Raw genomic sequence first — 20,921 nt, 5'->3', positions numbered from 1 at the left:
TGAACTCATTGGATATGAATAAATTTGTGCCTAGGTTTGACTTTGGTCAAGAGGGTTTCTTAAGGGTAAGAATCTAGGGCTTTTCTCCAACTATCATATCACCAGAGTCAGAACAGTGCCTGATGTATAAGTAGGCACTTAAATATTTGTTGACTAATGCCTCTTGTGTTCCATAAGCCTCTTATCCTTCTCCATCAGAGGGCAGACAGGCTGAAAACCACAAACACAGAAAACAATCCAATCTGATCACATGGACCACAGTTTTTTCTAACTCAGTGAAACTGTGAGCCATGCCGTGTAGGGCCACCCAAGACAGACGGATCATGGCAGAGAGTTCTGACAAAGTGTGGTCCACTGGAGAAGGGAATGGCAAACCACTTCAAGTATTCTTGCCTTGAGAACCCCATGAACAGTATGAAAAGGCAAAAAGATATGACACTGAAAGATGAACTCCCCAGGTCAGTAGGTGCCCAAAATGCCACTGGAGATCAGTGGAGAAATAACTCCAGAAAGAATGAAGGGATGGAGCCAAAGCAAAAACAATACCCAGCTGTGGATGTGACTGGTGATAGAGGCAAAGTCTGATGCTGTAAAGGAGCAATATTGCATAGGAAACTGGAATGTTAGGTCCATGAATCAAGGCCAATTGAAAGTGGTCAAACGGGATGGCAAGAGTGAACGTCGACATTTTAGGAATCAGAAAACAAACATGGACTGGAATGGATGAATTTAACTCAGATGACCATTATATCTACCACTGTGGGCAAGAATCCCTTAGAAGAAATGGAGTAGCCACCATGGTCAACAAAAGAGTCTGATATGCAGTACTTGGATGCAATCTCAAAAATGACAGAATGATCTCTGTTCATTTCCAAGGCAAACAATTCAATATCACGGTAATCCAAGTCTATGCCTTGACCAGTAACACTGAAGAAGCTGAAGTTGAACGGTTCTATGAAGACCTACAAGACTAGAACTAACACCCAAAAAAGATGTCCTTTTCATGTTAGGGGACAGGAATGCAAAAGTAGGAAGTCAAGAAACACCTGGAGTAACAGGCAAATTTGGCCATGGAGTATAGAATGAAGCAGGGCAAAGGCTAGTAGAGTTCTGCCAAGAGAATGCACTGATCATAGAAACACCCTCTTCCAACAATACAAGAGAAGACTCTACACATGGACATCACCAGATGGTCAATAAAGAAATCAGATTGATTATATTCTTTGCAGCCAAAGATGGAGAAGCTCTATATAGTCAGCAAAAACAAGACTGGGAGCTGACTGTGGCTCAGATCATGAATTCCTTATTGTCAAATTCAGACTTAAATTGGAGAAAGTGGAGAAAACCATTAGACCATTCATTTATGGCCTAAATCAAATCCCTTACGATTATACAGTGGAAGTGAGAAATAGATTCAAGGGATTAGATCTGATAGACAGAGTGCCTGATAAACTATGGATGGAGGTTTGTGACACTGTACAGGAGACAGGGATCAAGATCATCCCAAGAAAAAAAAAAAGCAAAAAGGCAAAATGGCTGTCTGAGGAGGCCTTACAAATAGCTGTGAAAAGAAGAGAAGCAAAATGCAAAAGGGAAAAGGAAAGATATACCCATTTTAATGCAGATAAGAAAGCCTTCCTCAGTGATCAGTGCAAAGAAATAGAGGAAAACAATAGAATGGGAAAGACTAGAGATCTCTTCAAGAATATTAGACATACCAAGGGAATATTTCATGCAAATATGGGCTCAATAAAGGACAGAAATGGTATGGACCTAACAGAAGCAGAAGATATTAAGAAGAGGTGGCAAGAATACACAGAAGAACTGTACAAAAAAGATCTTCACGACCCAGATAATCATGATGGTATGATTACTCACCTAGAGCCAGACATCCTGGAATGCGAGGTCAAGCGGGCCTTGGGAAGGATCACTATGAACAAAGTTAGTGCAGGTGATGAAATTCCAGTTGAGCTATTTCGAATCCTGAAAATGATGCTGTGAAAGTGGTGCACTCAATATGCCAGCAAATTTGGAAAACTCAGCAGTGGCCACAGGACTGGAAAAGGTCAGTTTTCATTCCAATCCTAAAAAAAGGCAATGCCAAAGAATGCTCAAACTACTGCACAACTGCACTCATCTCACATGCTAGTAATGCTCAAAATTCTCCAAGCCAGACTTTAGTTGTATGTGATCTGTGAACTTCCAGATATTCAAGCTGGTTTTAGAAAAGGCAAAATAACCAGAAATCAAATTGCCAACATCTGCTGGATCATCAAAAAAGCAAAAGAGTTCCAGAAAAACATTTATTTCTGCTTTATTGACTATGCCAAAGCCTTTGACTGTGTGGATCACAATAAACTTTGGAAAATTCTGAAAGAGATGGGAATATCAGATCACCTGACCTGCCTCTTGAGAAATCTGTATGCAGCTCAGGAAGCAACAGTTAGAACTGGACATAAAACAACAGACTGGTTCCAAATATGAAAAGGAGTACATCAAGGCTGTATATTGTCTCCTTGCTTATTTAGTTTCTATGCAGAGTACATCATGAGAAACACTGGGCTGGATGAAGCACAAGCTGGAATCAAGATTGCCAAGAGAAATATCAAACACCCCAGATATGCAGATGACACCACCCTTATGGTAGAAAGCGAAGAAGAACTAAAGAGCCTCTTGATAAAAATGAAAGGAGAGTGAAAAGTTGGCTTAAAACTCAACATTCAGAAAACGAAGATCATAGCATCCGGTCTCATCATTTCATGGCAAATAGATGGGGGAACAATGGAAATAGAACAGACTTTATTTTGGGGGGCTCCAAAATCGCTGCAGATGGTTACTGCAGCCATGAAATTAAGATACACTTGCTCCTTGGAATAAAAGTTATGACAACATAGATGGCATATTAAAAAGCAGAGACATCACTTTGTCAACAAAGGTCCATCTAGTCAAGGCCATGTTTTTCCAGTAGTCATGTATGGATGTGAGAGTTGGACTTAAAAAAAGCTGAGCACCAAATAACTGATGCTTTTGAACTGTGGTGTTGGAGAAGACTCTTGAGAGTCCTTGGACAGTGAAGAGGTCCAACCAGTCCATCTTAAAGGAAGTCAGTCCTGAATATTCATTGGAAGGACTGATGCTGAAGCTGAAACTCCAATACTTTGGCCACCTGATGTGAAGAAATGACTCATTTGAAAAGACCCTGATGCTGGGAAAGATTGAAGGTGGGAGGAGAAGGGGACCACAGAGGATGAGAAGGTTGGATGGCATCACTCACTCAGTAGACATGAGTTTTGTAAACTCCAGGAGTTGGTTATGGACAGGGAGGCCTGGCGTGCTGCAGTCCGTGGGGTCGCAAAAAGTTGGGCATGACTGAGTGACTGAACTGAACTGAATTGAGTGAACACATGAATGAATAAATAAAAACTTTGTTATGCTCCTGGTTCCTGTCTGTTGTATAGATGGGTCTTCAAGTTGGAGAAAAATTTGAGAAGTAAACATTGATTTTATGATACAGATATAAAGATGGTAATCTAAGCCCCTGGACAAGTTTATTCATTTACCTAAAGACTGAAAGAACTGAAATGTCTGAGGGTTGAGCCCTGTGGAAATGTAACATTTTAGGATTCGGTAGAGGAAGTGTATTCCACACTGAAGAGAGTAAGTAAATGTAACAGGCCTGGATTGTGGAATTTATTGGACCCATTTAATGGAGGAAGAAATAATCAGCAGTGTTAGATGTTGCCAAGACAGTATGTAAGATGCAGATTTTTTAAAGTTTTTATTGGATTAAAACACAAAAAGTTGCAAGGGAAAGATGGGAAGGGAAATAAATAAACAGTGGGTTGAAGACTAAATGACCAGGGAGAGGTGGAAACATTAAGTGTAGACTATGTTTCCCTAAACTGGCAATGATAGAGTGGAAGCTGGAAGGGATCAAAGGTTAAGGAGTTGTGGGACTTGATATTTTCATCCCCTTCTTTGTAACACGAGAGAAATTTTAGTATGTTCTATGTTGAGAAAGTGCAAATATTTTTTAATTGCTAGCATGATTAAGTTAAACAATATTCCCAGGATTGTTGATTTTATGCTCTCCTCAAACACCCATCAGCCCAGAAGGAAACCTTTTAAATGGGAGTCCTTACTTATCTCTTCCTGCAACTGTCAGATGAAGGCAAGTTGGGTTTTAGCTGATTCTTAGCATTGCTCCAAGGAATGGAGGCGATTGTCTTCACCGAGGAATAGGAAATAACATGACTTTTGAAAAGAACACCCAATGTAATGTTCCCATATATTTCCAACATTTTCTGAGGTAGATATTTACCGTATTCATTCAACATTTAGTTCTATTGAAAAAAATACAATGAATATCTGAGTATAGAAACAATGGAAACTTCTATTATAATAATTTATCTCACAGGGACTATCTACATTTTTTGTTCTAGAATATGAACAGCAATATCAAAATGATATTTCACAAGTATTGATCACTTACCTACTTCAGATAAAGTGTTAAGCACTTTATGAATACTACTCCTTCAATAACTCTAAGAAGTTATCATTATTATCTTCATTTTACCCAGGAAAAATATGTAGCACAGAGAGGCTAAATAATTTCCCCAAGGTAACACAGCTAGTATTTAGCAGAGTCCAAAACTTGAATCTACCTGAGTTTAGAACCTACAGTTCTGACATTGGTTTTTAACTTTCAATATACTGCCAACAAAGATAAAAATGAAGGTAGATATTTGGCAGCTTTCAGTTTTAGAATTTATTTTATAGATGTCTGTAGAGGGCAGGGGCTTCCCTGGAGGCTCAGTGGTAAAGAATCTGCCTGCCAATGCAGGTGATGTGGGTTCCAACTCTGGGTCAGGAAGATCCTTGGAGAAGTATACAGCAACTGACTCTAGTATTCTTGCCTGGGAAATCCCATGGACAGAGGAATCTGGTGGGCTACAGTCCATGGGGACCCAAAAGAGTTGGACACGTCTTAGCAACGAAGCAACAACAAATAAAAGGCACATTTCCCTTGCTGCATACCAGATATTTGTGTCTTTTAGTTTCTGGCCTGCTAGACTGAAGTGGTTATGTTAGTGATATACATTAATGTGCTGATGAGCCATTTACCATAAATTGCAACTCAGCTACTGGTTTAATTCCTGCTAAATTTGCAATCTGCCTTTACTGAAGTGCAAAATTGGCTTTCTTGTCATAAAGTGGTAGAACATGCAAAAGAGTCTAATACCTTATCTTCTAGCTCAAGTAAGATTATCTAGGCTCAGAGAAAGTTTTAAAATTTTCACTTTGGATGAACATCTGTTTCAACATGAGAGCTTTATTAAACATCAAATGGTCTTGCTAATGCCTCATTGAAAACTACAGGTAATAGCATGGCACTTCCTCCTCAGGACAAGTCACATTATTTCCTGGAGAAAGTCAAAATGGCGTCAGCGATTTGTGGGGTTATCTGTTTGACAACTGGTGTTGTGAGGAATATCAATTTGTTCTGCTGACTGAATATGCTGTTTTACTATAGATGGAGATTTGTAATGAATTGTGTTAAAAAGGTAATTCAACATATGCTTTATGACCAATTGACTGTGCTTCCATTCGTAAAGTCTAGGGAATGGGATTGATGTTTAAAATACAAGAGCATATGCAGTAGGTACTTAATGAGTCCTTTTCCGCTACATACACGTGTGCACACATTTACTTTATATATAATTTGGCACATGCGTTGTTGAGCTTCATTTACCTTAATTATTTGCAGATAATTACATGTTCTCTTCCCTGGTGGCTCAGACGGTAGAGATTTTTCTTGCAACGTGGGAGACCTGGGTTTGGGAAGATCCCCTGGAGGAGGGCATGGCAATCCACTCCAGTATTCTTGCCTAGAGAATCCCATGGACAGAGGAGCCTGGCAGGCTACAGTCCATGGGATCACAAAGAGTTGGACACGACTGAGCAACTAAGCACAGTTTGAAGAATCATTTTCAAGTCAGAAACTAGAACTAGTGTTTATGTTGATATCTTCCCTGGATTACAATTAAAGTTAAATTGCATTATCCTATGAACCTGAGGGGGAGATGTTTTAGTTTTTCCATAATTTTGAGTAGCAATTTTACAAGCATCTTTCAAAAATTATATATTCAAACTGAAGGTAAAGTCTGTGGAAAGAAGTTGGAACACAGCTTCCTTTTTGCAGAAGAACTTCATAAAAATGGTTCATCATACAGAAGATGTGTATTTTGAATGATGGTGATCGTTCATTTTTCACACAACCCAAAGGGAAGTTTTCTTCAATTAAAAAGAAATTTTTCACTGCTAGTTTACCTTTGTGGTTAAGATAGAATTTTCTTTTTTTTTTTTTTTAAACCATAGCTTTGATAGGCAGATCTTTATTGAAAAAGTAATATCTCTGCTTTTTTTTTTTTAGTTTTTTATTTTTTAAATTTTAAAATCTTTAATTCTTACATGCATTCCCAAACATGAACCCCCCTCCCACCTCCCTCCCCACAACATCTCTCTGGGTCTAGCCAGGACATGGAAACAACCTAGATGTCCATCAGCAGATGAATGGATAAGAAAGCTGTGGTACATATACACAATGGAGTATTACTCAGCCGTTAAAAAGAATTCATTTGAATCAGTTCTGATGAGATGGATGAAACTGGAGCCGATTATACAGAGCAAAGTAAGCCAGAAAGAAAAACACCAATACAGTATACTAACACATATATATGGAATTTAGGAAGATGGCAATGACGACCCTGTATGCAAGACAGGAAAAAAGACACAGATGTGTATAAAGATAGAATTTTCTATACAGTAAATCATCTAAATGTGGACGTATTTGTAAATATTTATTTAGGTCTGACTGTAAAGATCTGTCTAGTCAAGGCTGTGGTTTTTCCTGTGGTCATGTATGGACGTGAGAGTTGCACTGTGAAGAAGGCTGAGCACCAAAGAATTGATGCTTTTGAACTGTGGTGTTGGAGAAGACTCTTGAGAGTCCCTTGGACTGCAAGGAGATCCAACCAGTCCATTCTAAAGGAGATCAGCCCTGTGATTTCTTTGGAAGGAATGATGCTAAAGCTGAAGCTCCAGTACTTTGGCCACCTTATGCAAAGAGTTGACTCATTGCAAAAGACTCTGATGCTGGGAGGGATTGGGGGCAGGAGGAGAAGGGGACGACAGAGGATGAGATGGCTGGAAGGCATTACCAACTCGATGGACGTGAGTCTGAGTGAACTCCGGGAGTTGGTGATGGACAGGGAGGCCTGGTGTGCTGCGATTCATAAGGTCACAAAGAGTCGGACGCGACTGAACTGAACTGTAGACTGTAGAAGGTATATGGGAAACAAAGTAATATCTGTAAGCATATTATGACAACTAAGCACCAAAGAAGTAGGGCAAATATTAGGAAGAACAGAAATATTCATAAGAATTTTACAATTTTTACACATACTGGAAAGGAAGGATTAATCAGAGGAAGATTTTTTTATGGGATAATGTGGGTCAAACATTAGTACAGTGGTTACCTTATAACAGAAACTGGATTAATGTAACTAAAATCCAAATCTGAAAAACCAAGCTGTTTATAAATGTTGCTTAACCTGGTTTGGATTGTGTGCGCATATTTCAGGTAAGTTATGCTTTCTTTCAACTCCATTCGGGTAGCTTTCTAACATGACAACTTAACATATACGCTGTAAGCAACTTCCTGAAGTGGCTAAAATTGTTGGTTTGGAATGCAAATTATGACTGTAGCTCATTTTGACTGTCTGGTCTTAGAAGTAACCAACTTTCCAAGGCTTCAGTGTCCTTATTGGGAAAATAAGAATATTAATACTATTACTTGGGTGGTTGTAGATAATGTGTTAGGTTATTAGTGTAGGGCTTGGTCCATAGTAAGTGCTCAATACATGGTAGAGATGTTGATAAAGATTCAAGACTTCTGTTTGGCAAGTGCTAATATCAGACATTAATTATTTACAGTAGCCCGTGAATGTGAAGCATTGCTTTAACAGTCTATTTCAAGAAAATACAAGGGTAAAAAAGAAAAGGAAGATTTTAGAACATCCTCAAGGGGTTTCAAATTTTAATTGACAAAGAAGGTTGTTGGCCTTTATCCTTACACCATAGAGAGAAATCTTTGAAAGTTGTCCCCCTGCCAGCAGACACTTTGTTCCTTCCTCTAGCAGCCCTCTTCCCTATGGTTAATACTTGTGCGTGTGCACGTGTTCAGTCTTGTCCAACTCTTTGCGACCCCATGGACTGTAGCCCGCCAGGCTCCTCTGTCCATGGGATTTCCCAGGCAAGAATACTGGAGTGGGTTGCCATTTCCTTCTCTAGGAGATTTTCCCAACCCAGGGGTTGAGCTTGCGTCTCCTGCATTGACAGGTGGATTGTTTACCAAAGTTTACCAAGTCTTAACTGCCATCTAGGAATATGATTAAGACTTACTCATCCCTAAATTTCAGCTTATGTGTTGCTTTCACAAAAAGACTTTCCCAGCAGTCAGGGTATGTCATGTACTCCCTAATTAAAAAAATTTTTTTTGATAGCATTTATTGCTTATTATAACTTCTTAATAATTCCTGGTAGAAGTTGTAAGGCCTGTGCCTTTTCACCTGTGTTCCCCCCATGCCCAACAAGATACTTGAAAAATTAGACACTCAATACATATTGTTCAATGAATGAATGAATTGGGTAAATCAGTGCCTTTAATAAGTCCTTCATTGCTTTTCAACTTAAATGTGGATATTCTATTACTCATTTCCAACAAGAAAGGAAGCATGCAACCTGAGCCCTTTTTCCTAAAAATAAATCTGTTAAAGTCATCATGAACGTTTAGATGCAGTGGGTAAACATTATCTAATGTTCCAAAGAAAGTCGGCTTGCTTTAGGTAAGGCTCTTGGCTCATCAAAGGTTTCCTTAATGCAAAATAGCTGTGATTTTACTAAATGACTTGGCTGCTAATTCTTCAGCTTTAGAACTTTCTCCCCAAGCAGAAGTATTTGCAGATCTAGTCCTGATAAATTATTTCTTTTTAGACATTGCCCCTGTTGCATTTGCTGATGCAGATGAAATTGTGACTCAGACTGCTTGCTATGCCAGCCTCCTATAGGGTTGGCAGGGATCTGAATTTTTCTGCATGGCTATTTATTATAGCACAATTTCATTTTGATCAAATCATATGAAGTCTATATTAAGAAAAGCACTGTCCAAATGTTTTCTAAGTTCAAATACAACTTTCTGAATATTTTCAAGCTGAAAAAAATCATTTTCATAAGATGATGTGGTTTATTTAAAAAATGAATTTGTTTGGACACCCAAGTTAGAAATTAAAGAACATGGTAAGATTTCTTTTGCAATATTTTATCAGGTATCTACATATATTACCTTTACTTTTAAGGATTAAAAATACCCTTAATATAAAATATTAGCAAAAGTTATAAATTATTTTAATGACATTTTTCAATATTTAAACACATGTATGTTTTAAAATCCATGATACATGTACATACATTTGCACATGAAAATCATAATCTGAAAGGAAAACAACAATATTTAAGGAAAAATATTGAGTAGTTAAAGAAGGACCTGGAGCTAAGTCCAGATTAGAAGCTTAAATGAAAACCCTGGTTGACTCAAGCATCTGATTAGGATTAAGGAAAACTGAAAGGAACTCAAGAGATATTGTGGAGAACTCATATCTAAGCAACTTCGATGGTTTAGAAAGATGATGTAGATGCCTCCCTGGTGGATATATGGAAGTGTTTTCATTCGTTAAGGACAAAATTTAAAATGTTACAAAGAAATCGATGCTTAATTCCTGTTAAAAGCATCTCAATTTCTCTACATATCTTAACTCAAGTTAGGATTTGGGGGGTTATCAAAAGAGGATACTCACTCAGTGGTGAAGAGAGAACAGACTAGAAACAAAATACCTGAGAAGAGAGAATTGTTTAGGTTTTGTTTATTTTTTTCCTATGAGAAAGTGAACATTCATTATTTTAAAATATTAAGATGTATGTCTTATATTTATTAAAATTAGATGATTGTCTTAGATTCCTGAGGTTGCCATAGCCAAATAACAAGATCAGTTGGCTTAAATAACAGAAACTTATTTTCATATTTCTAAGGACTAAATAATCCAAGATCAAGGTTCTGGCCATTCAGGTTTCTGATGAGAGCTCTTTTTCTGTTTGCAGACGACTGCCTTCCTGCTGTGTCCTCATATGACACAGAGAAAGGGTTTTCTGGTGTCTCTCTTTCGTAAGGACATTAGTTCTATCTGATCAGGGCTTTGTTCTTATGACCTCATTTAATATCACATCTTTAAAGATCCTATCTCCAGTATAGGACCTTGAGGAGTTAGGACTCCAACATATCAATTTTGAGGGGCCATAATTCAGTCCATAGCAATGATTAAAACTTTTTAATATTTCACTCTTTACCTTTTTGGACATTTGTTGCCTTCTGCTATCCCCAGTTTGGTGTCTTTCATTGTCTCATTTCTTCTATTTTAAACGTGGAAAAAAGTCCTTTGGCTACTGTCATTGAAATTTTAAAAAAATAAAAAGGGTGATACTATAATGCCAGACCAGTATTTCCACAGATAAAACTCTTTTTAATATCCCATTATATTGAGAAAGTGGGCCAGCCAAACTGAGTTGCCAAAGTTCTAATTGTGAGCCAACATTCTGGGTATGTCTTTTCATAGCATAAGTGTGAATATCATCCTATAGATTGGATTATAACAGTTCCTCCAGTCTTTTTCCCTGGTTACCAGTTTCTAGACTTTACTGGTAGTTGGAATGTTCCAGAAAGAGATCAGTGAACTGATAGGTTAATACATGAGATGCTTTTAAAAAATATATAATTCACATCTTTTCTGGACATTGAAATACTTGTGGCTATAGTTTTTCTTACATATAGCTTTGACAAATGGCTGCTGTTGTTGTTGTTCAGTCACTAAATCATTTTCGACTCTTTGCAACCCCAAGGACTATACCATGCCAGGCTTCCCTGTCCCTCACCATCTCCCAGAGTTTGCTCAAACTCATGTCCATCGAGTCGGTGATGCCATACAACCAACTCATCCTCTGGCTCCCATTTCCTCCTACCTTCAATCTTTCCCAGCATGAGGGTCTTTTCCAATGAGCTGGCTCTTTGCATCAGGTGGCTAAAGTATTGGAGCTTCATCTTCCACATCAGTCCTTCCAATGAATATTCACGGTTGATTTCCTTAGGATTGGTTGTGTAAGCGTGAGTCACTCAGTCGTGTCCAACTCTGGACTCCATGGACTGTAGGCCACCAGGGTCCTCTGTCCATGGGATTTCCCAGGCAAGAATACTGGAGTGGGTTGCCATTCCCTTCTCCAGGGGAATCTTCCTGACTCAGGGGTCAAACCCAGGTCTCCTGTGTTACAGTCAGATTCTTTACTGTCTGAGCCACCAGGGAAGCCCAGGATTGATTGTGGTAGTTGGTTAATTAAAAGTATGTTAGCTAAGTGTCAGGTGCAGAAGAATCACTCAGTAAAAATTAACCATTATTGCTGCTGTTGCTGTTTTCCTAGATGAGCTTTTTATATTTGTCTTATACCATAGGATTTACTCTAGTGTTAATTCTTACCTTTATTATGTCTAAAATGTGTTTTAATTTCATTATTGCATTTTATATTTCCTTGTATTTATTCTTATTTTTTGCCAGCAACATCCTTTTCGTGGCTGACTTCATCACAGACTGTCTTCAGCTCCCTCTACCTTTCTGATTATTCAAAGCAGGCACATTATTTTTATAGAAACATAGAAAAAATATCCTAAAATCTTGCTGTCTGTAATGATTTGTTCATGAATGACGTATCTTTTTATTTCAGGGACAGGATCTTGTTATCTGTCTTCTGGATTATTTCTATACAATATCCTTTGATGCCTACTAGGTACTGGGTGCCTTGCATGCATTATCTTATTTATTCCTTATGAGGAAGTACCGTTATTACTCCTGTTTTAATAAGAACTTTGAGGTTTCAAGAGATTTAGTAAGTTGTCAAATATCCCACAGCTGATAAATGGCAAATTCAGTATTCGAGTCCAGGACAGTCTGATCTGATGGCTCACAATTCAGTTTAGCCAGCGTTTCCCATTTTCTGATCCCTGATGACTGGCAGTAGCATAACTAATAAATAACATGCCCTCTAAATAGGGCCTAATGCTGAGTTCTTATCTAGATCCCAGGTTATTCCTATGAACAGTTGGAGTGATTTTAATGCTGTTTTCATCATTGAGCAAGAGAAGATCTATCCTGTTCAGTGTCTGCATTTGGAAAAAGTGAGCAGATGATTCTTTGCCCTCTACCCTCTCCACTTTTATGTTGGCAGTATTGATGAACACATCTCCTGGAGCAATTCCAGGTAGCATTCTGGTCAAGTCCAAGACTACCTGATCAAGCAGAGAACTTCTGCTCTGATTGGTGAAGTGTCTGACTAAGAAATTTCCTCTCCTACAGCCATCTATTTAACCTACCAAGTCTTGGCAAATAAAAAGAAGCACTAGAAATCACTGTGAAATAAAACTGACCAAAGATCACTTATCTTCAAGAAACCCTACTTCTTTCAACTTCTAAATATGTTAGACAAAATGAATGAATTCTGTAAGACTGTGTTCTCTGGTAATTCCAAATTGAAGGCATAAATTTCTTATCCCAGTGCCTGATATTGAAAGTAATATTTCTACAGCTTATGGAAATGCAAACACTGAATTAAAAGCTAACATTGGGAGGAAATGAAATACAATAAATAGAGAACTCGGCATTTTCATTTCTACATTTTGTTGTTCAGTGCATGTTGGAATCCCCTGGTAACAACTGATGAAATATTTAGCATGCTTATTTGTAGGGAATGTTTTTTATTTCTATTTGGTAACATTTTTAAAAAAACACTACTGAAGGTCTTCCATGAATCATTACCTTGGGATTTAGTTTTTCATCTGCTCTTACCATCATTGTTTATTTTCTTATTAAATAAGATGTGTGTCTAACCCCTGAAGGCCTGTCAGAACAGGCCTTGAATAAATGTCTTTGCATTATTGGATTTTTTTTTTTTTGGTATGTGACTCATTGATATTCTAGAAGATAAACCTGTTCATTATTAGCCTTGTTTGTTTTTAATTTAGAAGGGTTAAATTACATTTTATTAAACTTCATTAGCTTTTCAAATAAGCAAGATGAATGTGGCTTGCGTTCTGCACAGTCACTTTATCTCATTGCTGCTAGAGTAATAAGTTGAGATGAATTTTCTCTCTGTAGTTGATAATACTTCTTTAGAAATCGTGTCAGATCACAGTCATGATTGACGAATTGCTTGGATTTGCTCTTCTTTGCCTGTTGCTGCTTTAATTTGTTGGTAATGTTTAAATCTGCCACCTCACATCTCTATCCGACAGTTTCCCTTGCTTCAGGCTATTGTGACTAATGACAAAATGATCTCAAACTAAATCATTTTTTAAAATTCAAATGAAGCTTAGGTGCTTTTCTTGTTTGTAACCACTGTACATCTGCTGAATACTGATAGAGATACTCAACCCTGTGTATGAAACATAACCTCACTCTGACTGACACATTAGCGGCTCCAATACTTGAAGGCTGTGTGGATATTATTCCTAGCGAGTCCTGTGCCAGTTAGGTCAGCAGATTTCTCAATCCTTTTATAGTTTGTCATCAGGGAAAATGACAACTACTTTTTACATCGAGGACCTTGAGACCTCAATGCAAAATAACTTCAGTATCATTTGACTGCCTGGCAAAGAGCAAAGATTTAAGCCTTGAATCAGTCTAGTTCTTCTCTGCTTTTGTAGGTTATGATATTTAGAGTATTGAGATTTCTTAGGCATTCTTAGTCAGACCTGGGTTCAAGTCCAGATAATTTATACACCTTAGGTGTTATCCGCAATATTATGGACATATGTCCATAAACAAAGAGATAGTCATCTGAAGGTCAGATAGAAAGTTTCTGAAACTTGCTCTTTAATCTGAAATAGAATCTTAACTGTATTATGTCCATTTCAGTGAAATTTATTAAAAAATGAAATAGATGCCTGCTATGTGCATTAGCCTACTATGATTAATAAGATAGCTTTCTATCCTAGAAGTTCACTAACACTGTAAAACTGGGAATAAAAAGACTTGATTATTTTTTTCAGATGATAATCCTAGTGGCATACTTCATACTGCTTCCTCTACTTTCATAAAGTCTCATGCTTCATTGATTCTTTTTTCTAATCACAGACTGATCCTGCCTCTTTGACTTGAAGTCACTGTTTTCTCCAGACATGTTCTTCAAGTCTGTGCTTATATTACTTTGATATTTAAAATTTGCCTAGTAGTGGATAGTGTCAATATAATTTTCAAAACGTCAAAAACATGAGTCATACAAATATGGAATGAATCTATGTCAAGGTTTTGTCTAATTCATTAATTAATGAGGATACTACTTATTAGTAAAACTGGCTCAAAATCTTTTTTGGGGGAATGCCTATAAGTAACCATTATTATTGTTATTTGAATAGAAGAATGAGACTGCTAGATTAGATACAGAAGTAGTTAATATCCTTCAGGGAGTCAAAATCATAACCTTTGGTGCTCCTTTCTACTGAACAGTAATCTATAAATTTATATGTAACTCACAGTGTTTGGGGTCAAATCCAATATTAAATAGAAAAATCAAACTCAAGTATACTCTCCAAGAGACTTGATAATCCTTGGATGGACTTTTTAAACCATGCTCCACAATGACATTGCAGGGACATGCTGTATTCCTTTCTGATTTCCAAGTCTTGAATAATTTTTAAACAATATACTTGACTGTTACAAATACTTGACTAACTCCTATAGGTGTAGTTTATGAAGCTCTTTAATGTCTCCCCCATATTTGAGTATCCAGAGGCTGTACAACATGGCAGAACACTCAGTCACTCACTCTGTGACTTTCATCCATGTAACCCCGCTGCTGTGAGCTGCATGCATGCTCGGTTGTGTCCCATGGACTGGGGCCCGCCAAGCAATTCTGTGTATGGGATTTCCCAGCAGTAATACTGGAGTGGGTTACCATTTACTCCCCCAGGGATCTTCCCAACCCAGGAATTGAATCCACATCTCTTCCATCTCCTGCATTGGCAGGCAGGTTCTTTACAACAAGTGCCACGTGGGAAGCAATCAGCTATATTAGAACATAACTCACAGTTGGTATTTCAGAATATTTCAGAAGGATTCTAATCTGGAAGAAAGGAAGACAGGGTCCTACAAATGTTCTTGTGCTTCCTTCTGAGGCACAGTTAAGTCACTTATAGTTTCGTCTTTTAAGGTCTCACTTTTAAAATTCATTAGGTAGGATTGGAACAGTCTGTGGAGCTAACTATTCCATACTACCGAGGCAAGGCTCTTCTGAGGACTCCACCAAAAGCTACATAAATGGTGAGATTTTCCACTATGTCTGGAGGGAGCATGTGCTATTCCTGGCTTGGTATGTGCTGCGCACTGTTTTTTCTAATCCTGTCAGGTGGTTCTTTTTGCCTTGGGTAGTTAACTCATACTCAGAGTGAATCTGTGCATAGCAGAATTCTCACTGGGGACTCCTCAGGACTTTTGGCTTTTTTTTTTTTTTTCCCAGCATCAAATTCTCTGCTAGTTTTTCCTGTGAATTCTAGCCACCTTGATTTCATCACGTTCTCAGCCTCATCTCCTCAATTTAGGGGGTCTGTCAGATTGCTTGTGTATTCTCCTTTCCTCCACCACAGTATGCACACTGAGTTTTGTTTTTTCTCTCTCAGTGATTGTGTCCTGTGCTCTCTAATGCTCAATCTCTTAAAAAACAGTTGTTTTACAAATATTTTCCTTTTTTTTTTTTTTTTTGGTCATTTCCTATGAAATAGTAAATTCAGTTCCTGTTGCTCCATTTTGGCCAGAAGCAGAAATCTCCAATTCTTAGAATTTAGTCTGAGGGAAAACAGGAGTTTCTAAAGATTATGGGCAACCCAACTTTTGGTGGAAGAAGGCAATATGCAAATATCAAGCTGTATTTGAAAAGATGTATTTCTCTCTTGCTTCTCTAATCAGCCCTTTATTACTTTCTTCCCTTCTTTTCTTAGTATATTTAATATTTTGCCACAGCTTGACCCTTCATTCTGTTTTACTTTTTCTTATATTTTTGATTGCATCATGTGTGTGGGAGTGCATATTATCTTCCCAATGATAGTGTAAACTCTTTAAATGATGTGGCTATACCTTATCATTCTTTATATTTTTCATCTTGAATGTAACATCTTAAAATTAATTCTGTAAAGAGGGATTAAAAATCTGAGGATTAATATACAGGTGATGTTTATAATGTATTTTGTATAGGAAAAGTACAAGGCAAATAATGATACCTTTAGCTTTTAGGTTGATGTTAATTTTGGTTTCACTTGTTTCCACTCAAATTATGTGACATATGTGAGACTCCAGTTTCTCATGAGTTCAGCTGCAACGAGTTTAGAAGAGTACTCCAGGCTGACATGAAAAGTACTTCCTAAACCTTTTCAGATCCTGCTTTGGCTCTGCATGTTGCAAGCCTTTTTCTTCTCTCTCTACTCAGGGAACTTGAGGCCATAATTCACAAGTCTATGAGATATGTATGGACTGAATCCTTTCAACTTGTTCAATAAGTGTAGTATTGGAAAAATATTTTACGGGTAAAATAAATATTTCTCTGTAAAGGGAGCTCACAAGTAATTTTGTATAATATTATCCATAAAGTTCCTTGCAAGTTGGCTCCTTCTAATCATCCACTTGTGAGCTTTTCTTCATCATGTCTCTCTCTTCTCTGTACTTCTCCATCTCCTTACCCACCATTTATTTCATAAAATGGTGCGAAAAGAGGATGGAAAAAGCGATTACAATATACCCTTAGTATAACTTAGAATAAACATAATTAAAGAGGAAGATTGTTGCAAAAAGTCACAGTATCTTCTAAAGATAGACATGATTATTTTGGGAATTGTTTGAGCAATTGCTTTCCTTCATTAGTATGGACAATCTATAGTTGGCTCTATGGTTATTTATCATGCCTGTCAAAATATAAGAATTTTAATGCTTACCATCTGTATTCAGATACAGTCTTGTTCTATACATAAAATCATTTATGGAAAATGGTGAATTCCATTTTGATTTAAATACTATTGGTAAATAGTTTAAACTCAGATATTTATGCAATGATATTGTGATGATATTTATATTATAATACAACAGTTTATTTAAAAATGATTTTCCTTTCTATTCACATTATTAATTGTGGTAAAAAACTAAAATGCATTAGGACTTCTGCTGCTGCTGCTGCTGCTGCTGCTAAGTCGCTTCAGTCGTGTCCGACTCTGTGTGACCCCATAGACGGCAGCCCACCAGGCACCCCCGTCCCTGGGATTCTCCAGACAAGAACACTGGAGTGGGTTGCCATTAGGACTTCTAGATTTTATATAATAATGTCAATGTAAGATTATGAAAATAATTCCCAGAGATTTAGAAGTTAAGGTTTTGGAGTTTCTGTCTTTTTAAAGGAATATTATACACATATAGATGGCTATTGTTTTTATTCTGTGCACAAAAATAGATATCATTCTTGTTTATAAAGCGAACATTTACTAAACTCATTGAAATGTATATAGCATATCAGTAAAACTGGAGAAAGATATTGTACAGTTATCATCATGAACCCTTAAAGTAAAATCAAGTATAACTCTAGTTCAAAGTTCTAAAAGCCTAATCTTTCCATAGATTTAAATTCTAATTATTCATAAGTATGGAAAATATTTTGAAATAAAAGATGCTTCATTCAGAGTTTCAAATATATATGTGTCCTTTTTAAGTTAGATATTCTTAAGCTTTCACAAGAAGCTGAATGACTGTAGCACATTAATAAAGGAGCTAATTTGTAAGTATTTGATCCATTTAAATTTTGTATAATTGCATAAAATTATGTAACCAATATAATTTTTAATATACCTTTTCAGAACACAAATGCCAATTTGAGCATGAGAAAAAGAGCCAACGCCTTGGTTCACTCTGAATCTGATGTTGGCAGCAGAACTGATGTGGGAAACCATTCTAGCAAGTCTTCCACGGTTGTTCAAGGATCTTCTGAAGCCACACCACAGTCTTACTTAGCTTCCAGTCCAAACCCATTTAGCCGTGCAAACGCAGCTGAAACTATATCTGCCGCAAGAGCAATTCCATCTGCTCTTCCTTCTACTCCTAGTAGAACTGGGTATGTGCCCCGACAAGTCCCAGTTGGATCTGCTTCTACCCAGCATGTGTTTGGATCAAGACTGCAGCGAATTAAGACCACAGTTAATAGCATAGGGACTTCTGGGAAGTTGTCAGCCACTACTCCTCCCTCTGCTCCACCACCTTCTGGATCTGGCACAAGTAAAATAGACAAATATGCCCGCATTCTCTTTCCAGTAACATTTGGGGCATTTAATATGGTCTATTGGGTTGTTTACTTATCTAAGGACACTATGGAGAAATCAGAAAGTCTAATGTAATTTTGTTGCTATAGTAGTTTCCTAAAAGATGATGAACTTAACACAGAATGTCTTTTTAAATGTTTTTAAACAATTTAAAACAATTGTTCTTTACTAAAATAAAAATTCCATGTAATTTTTCCATTTAAAAAATTCAGCCAGTCATTGGGAGAGTTAATTAATTCCTTAGTGAAGGGAAAGTGAGCTATCTTTCATTTCAGAAAGATGATTTAAATAGAATCAATTCAACATTCAAATTAGATGGAATACAGACTATCCTGAAAAGTTGGGACAAGCGAAACAGGGCTATTAGAGATCCATGGTGCATATTTATGCATTGAATTTTGAAAACAGTCTATGATATTTTCTAATACACACTATGAATATCAACCAACCACCCTAAATTTCCCAGTGGCACTGCTCTTAATCAGAATCTTTGGATATGATAAGCCACAGTAACTTTTGGAGATCCTCTTAGTATCTTCAAGAAAAGGACTTTTCCTCTTATATGAAACATTTTTAAAAGGAAAATGGAACACAACAAATACTGACCAATAGAGTGAAACTTCTGCTGCAACAAAGACAGAGACCAGGAGAAATGTGTTCCTGCCATGTGTTGGCCAAATAACAGTTGACTAGAAAATTTGTACTTTGAGCCAAAGTTTAACTTACTGTATGAATTCCTTTTGATAATAGTTCATTCAGTTATATATCCTTTCAACATATAGTTATTCAGAGCCTACCATGTTCCAGGCACTATGTTAGACACTGTCTCTCTAGAAAAGCTCTTTCACCTTTACCTGCACTTTTACTCAAATAGGAGAGTAAGTGCATGCTAATGAACCACCAACTAGCAGAAGACATTGCATTCTTTAGTGTAGGAGGTTTATTTAGAGTCTGATGACATAATATTTGTTTCTGCTATATTGATAGAGGATAACAAGTGTATTATTCACATAGCCACTTTTGAGATTAGTACACATTAACGCAACTTCAGCAAGTGACTTCAGTGTATAACGAAAATGTGGTAAAGATTGTTCTCTTAGTGAAAAGCACTGTGTACCTCAAAGTAGTAATCTGGGCACTATAAGACCTTATAGATTACTTGTCTCAAACTTGATCAGAATCACATATAGAATTTGAATAGATTCAGAATAGAATTTGATTAGAATCACAGAATCATCAGAATCAGGAATTCAATACAAAGCCTTTTAGATATTTTTCCCAACATAGAGCTATATCAGCTGGTGAAATACTAAGCTTCTAGGGAGTTTGTGTGTCCATAGTTCATACTTCTGGGCAGTTTTATGTTTATTTTGGGGGGACTTTTTATACAGTTTCATAACGAAGGTGAGTATTTTAAAATTATAAGAACAGTAAAAGAATGGAGTAAAGGAAAAAAAAAATCATGACTGGTGGTAGGATGCTACTGAAGCTGTTATGTGGTTTATCAGGACTTTCATGTGCTGATTTTTCTTTTTTTTATTAGGTAGGCTTAACAGCTTAATTAATTTTCTTTCAGCAGTCCTATGCCTCTAAATCTAGGCCTAGTTTTTTTGGTTGTGTTACTTCCAAGATTTTTCTTCTGTACTTCTCTCTTCCTGAACTGGGGTATGTGAATGAATGTGTTCTGGATGTTTGGGGAATATTTTGATAGAAATGGCCACCTTGTCAACAGTATTTCTTATTTTTTTAGAAAAAATATATATTAATTTGCATTAGTTTTTTAGTTGTTGAATTGCCTTGAAATGGTTGTATATGAGACCTATAAAACGTGCAAATACTAAATTTTAATTTGAATCATATCTAAGAATTCCTTCTTGGCTATGTCTCTAGCTGTTTCTTAGAATCATCAATAATTTTAAGGCTGAAGAATATTTTAGAAATCATCCAATCCAAACTCCTCATTTACAAATTGATGCCAATAGTATGAAGCCCAGTAAAATTTGTATATGTGTATATATTTAATAAAGAATACTTATAACAAAAAAGCTGATAATAAATTATTTCATGAATGTGAATAGATGTATAGCCTTCAGGATGATGTTTGAAATTGTGGTCAGAAGCTATGATTGTTTCTTTATTCCAACAAAATGACCTTATTTCTTTGGTAAGGAAAATGCTCCTTGCTTGTCTGTTGGCCTATTCTTAAGAATAGTTCATTGGCTTTCTTTTTTTTAAAGAAATTCTTCTCCTATAAATTCTTGCAGATTTTTTAGGGAATAAAAAGAAATGATTTTAGATTTGTAGATCAGTGATACAGATGGATTCATAATTTTGTCTTTACCTTTGTATGTGAAGAAGATTTTTAAAATAATTCAGGTAGCCAAGCAAAGAGAAAGGACAAAACTAACCAAGGATTCTT

The 20,921-nt window shown here is 36.7% G+C and overlaps 1 protein-coding gene across 1 annotated transcript in view; it reads left to right on the top strand.

The window, feature by feature from the left end:
• GABRA4 (gamma-aminobutyric acid type A receptor subunit alpha4) overlaps positions 1-20,547 on the top strand; it is a 78,570-nt gene extending 58,023 nt beyond the window's left edge. The window contains exon 9 of the mRNA XM_015096482.3: positions 18,044-20,547. Within this exon, the coding sequence (XP_014951968.1) occupies positions 18,044-18,577 (534 nt within the window). The 3' untranslated portion in view covers positions 18,578-20,547. The remainder of the gene's footprint in view (positions 1-18,043) is intronic.
• Positions 20,548-20,921: the final 374 nt, after the last annotated feature.

Source organism: Ovis aries, chromosome 6 (genome assembly GCF_016772045.2).
Source record: "Ovis aries strain OAR_USU_Benz2616 breed Rambouillet chromosome 6, ARS-UI_Ramb_v3.0, whole genome shotgun sequence".
In the NCBI taxonomy this organism is placed as follows: domain Eukaryota; kingdom Metazoa; phylum Chordata; class Mammalia; order Artiodactyla; family Bovidae; genus Ovis; species Ovis aries.
The sequence above is the reverse complement of the archived record's forward strand: the minus strand, read 5'-3'. Positions and strand labels throughout refer to the sequence as shown.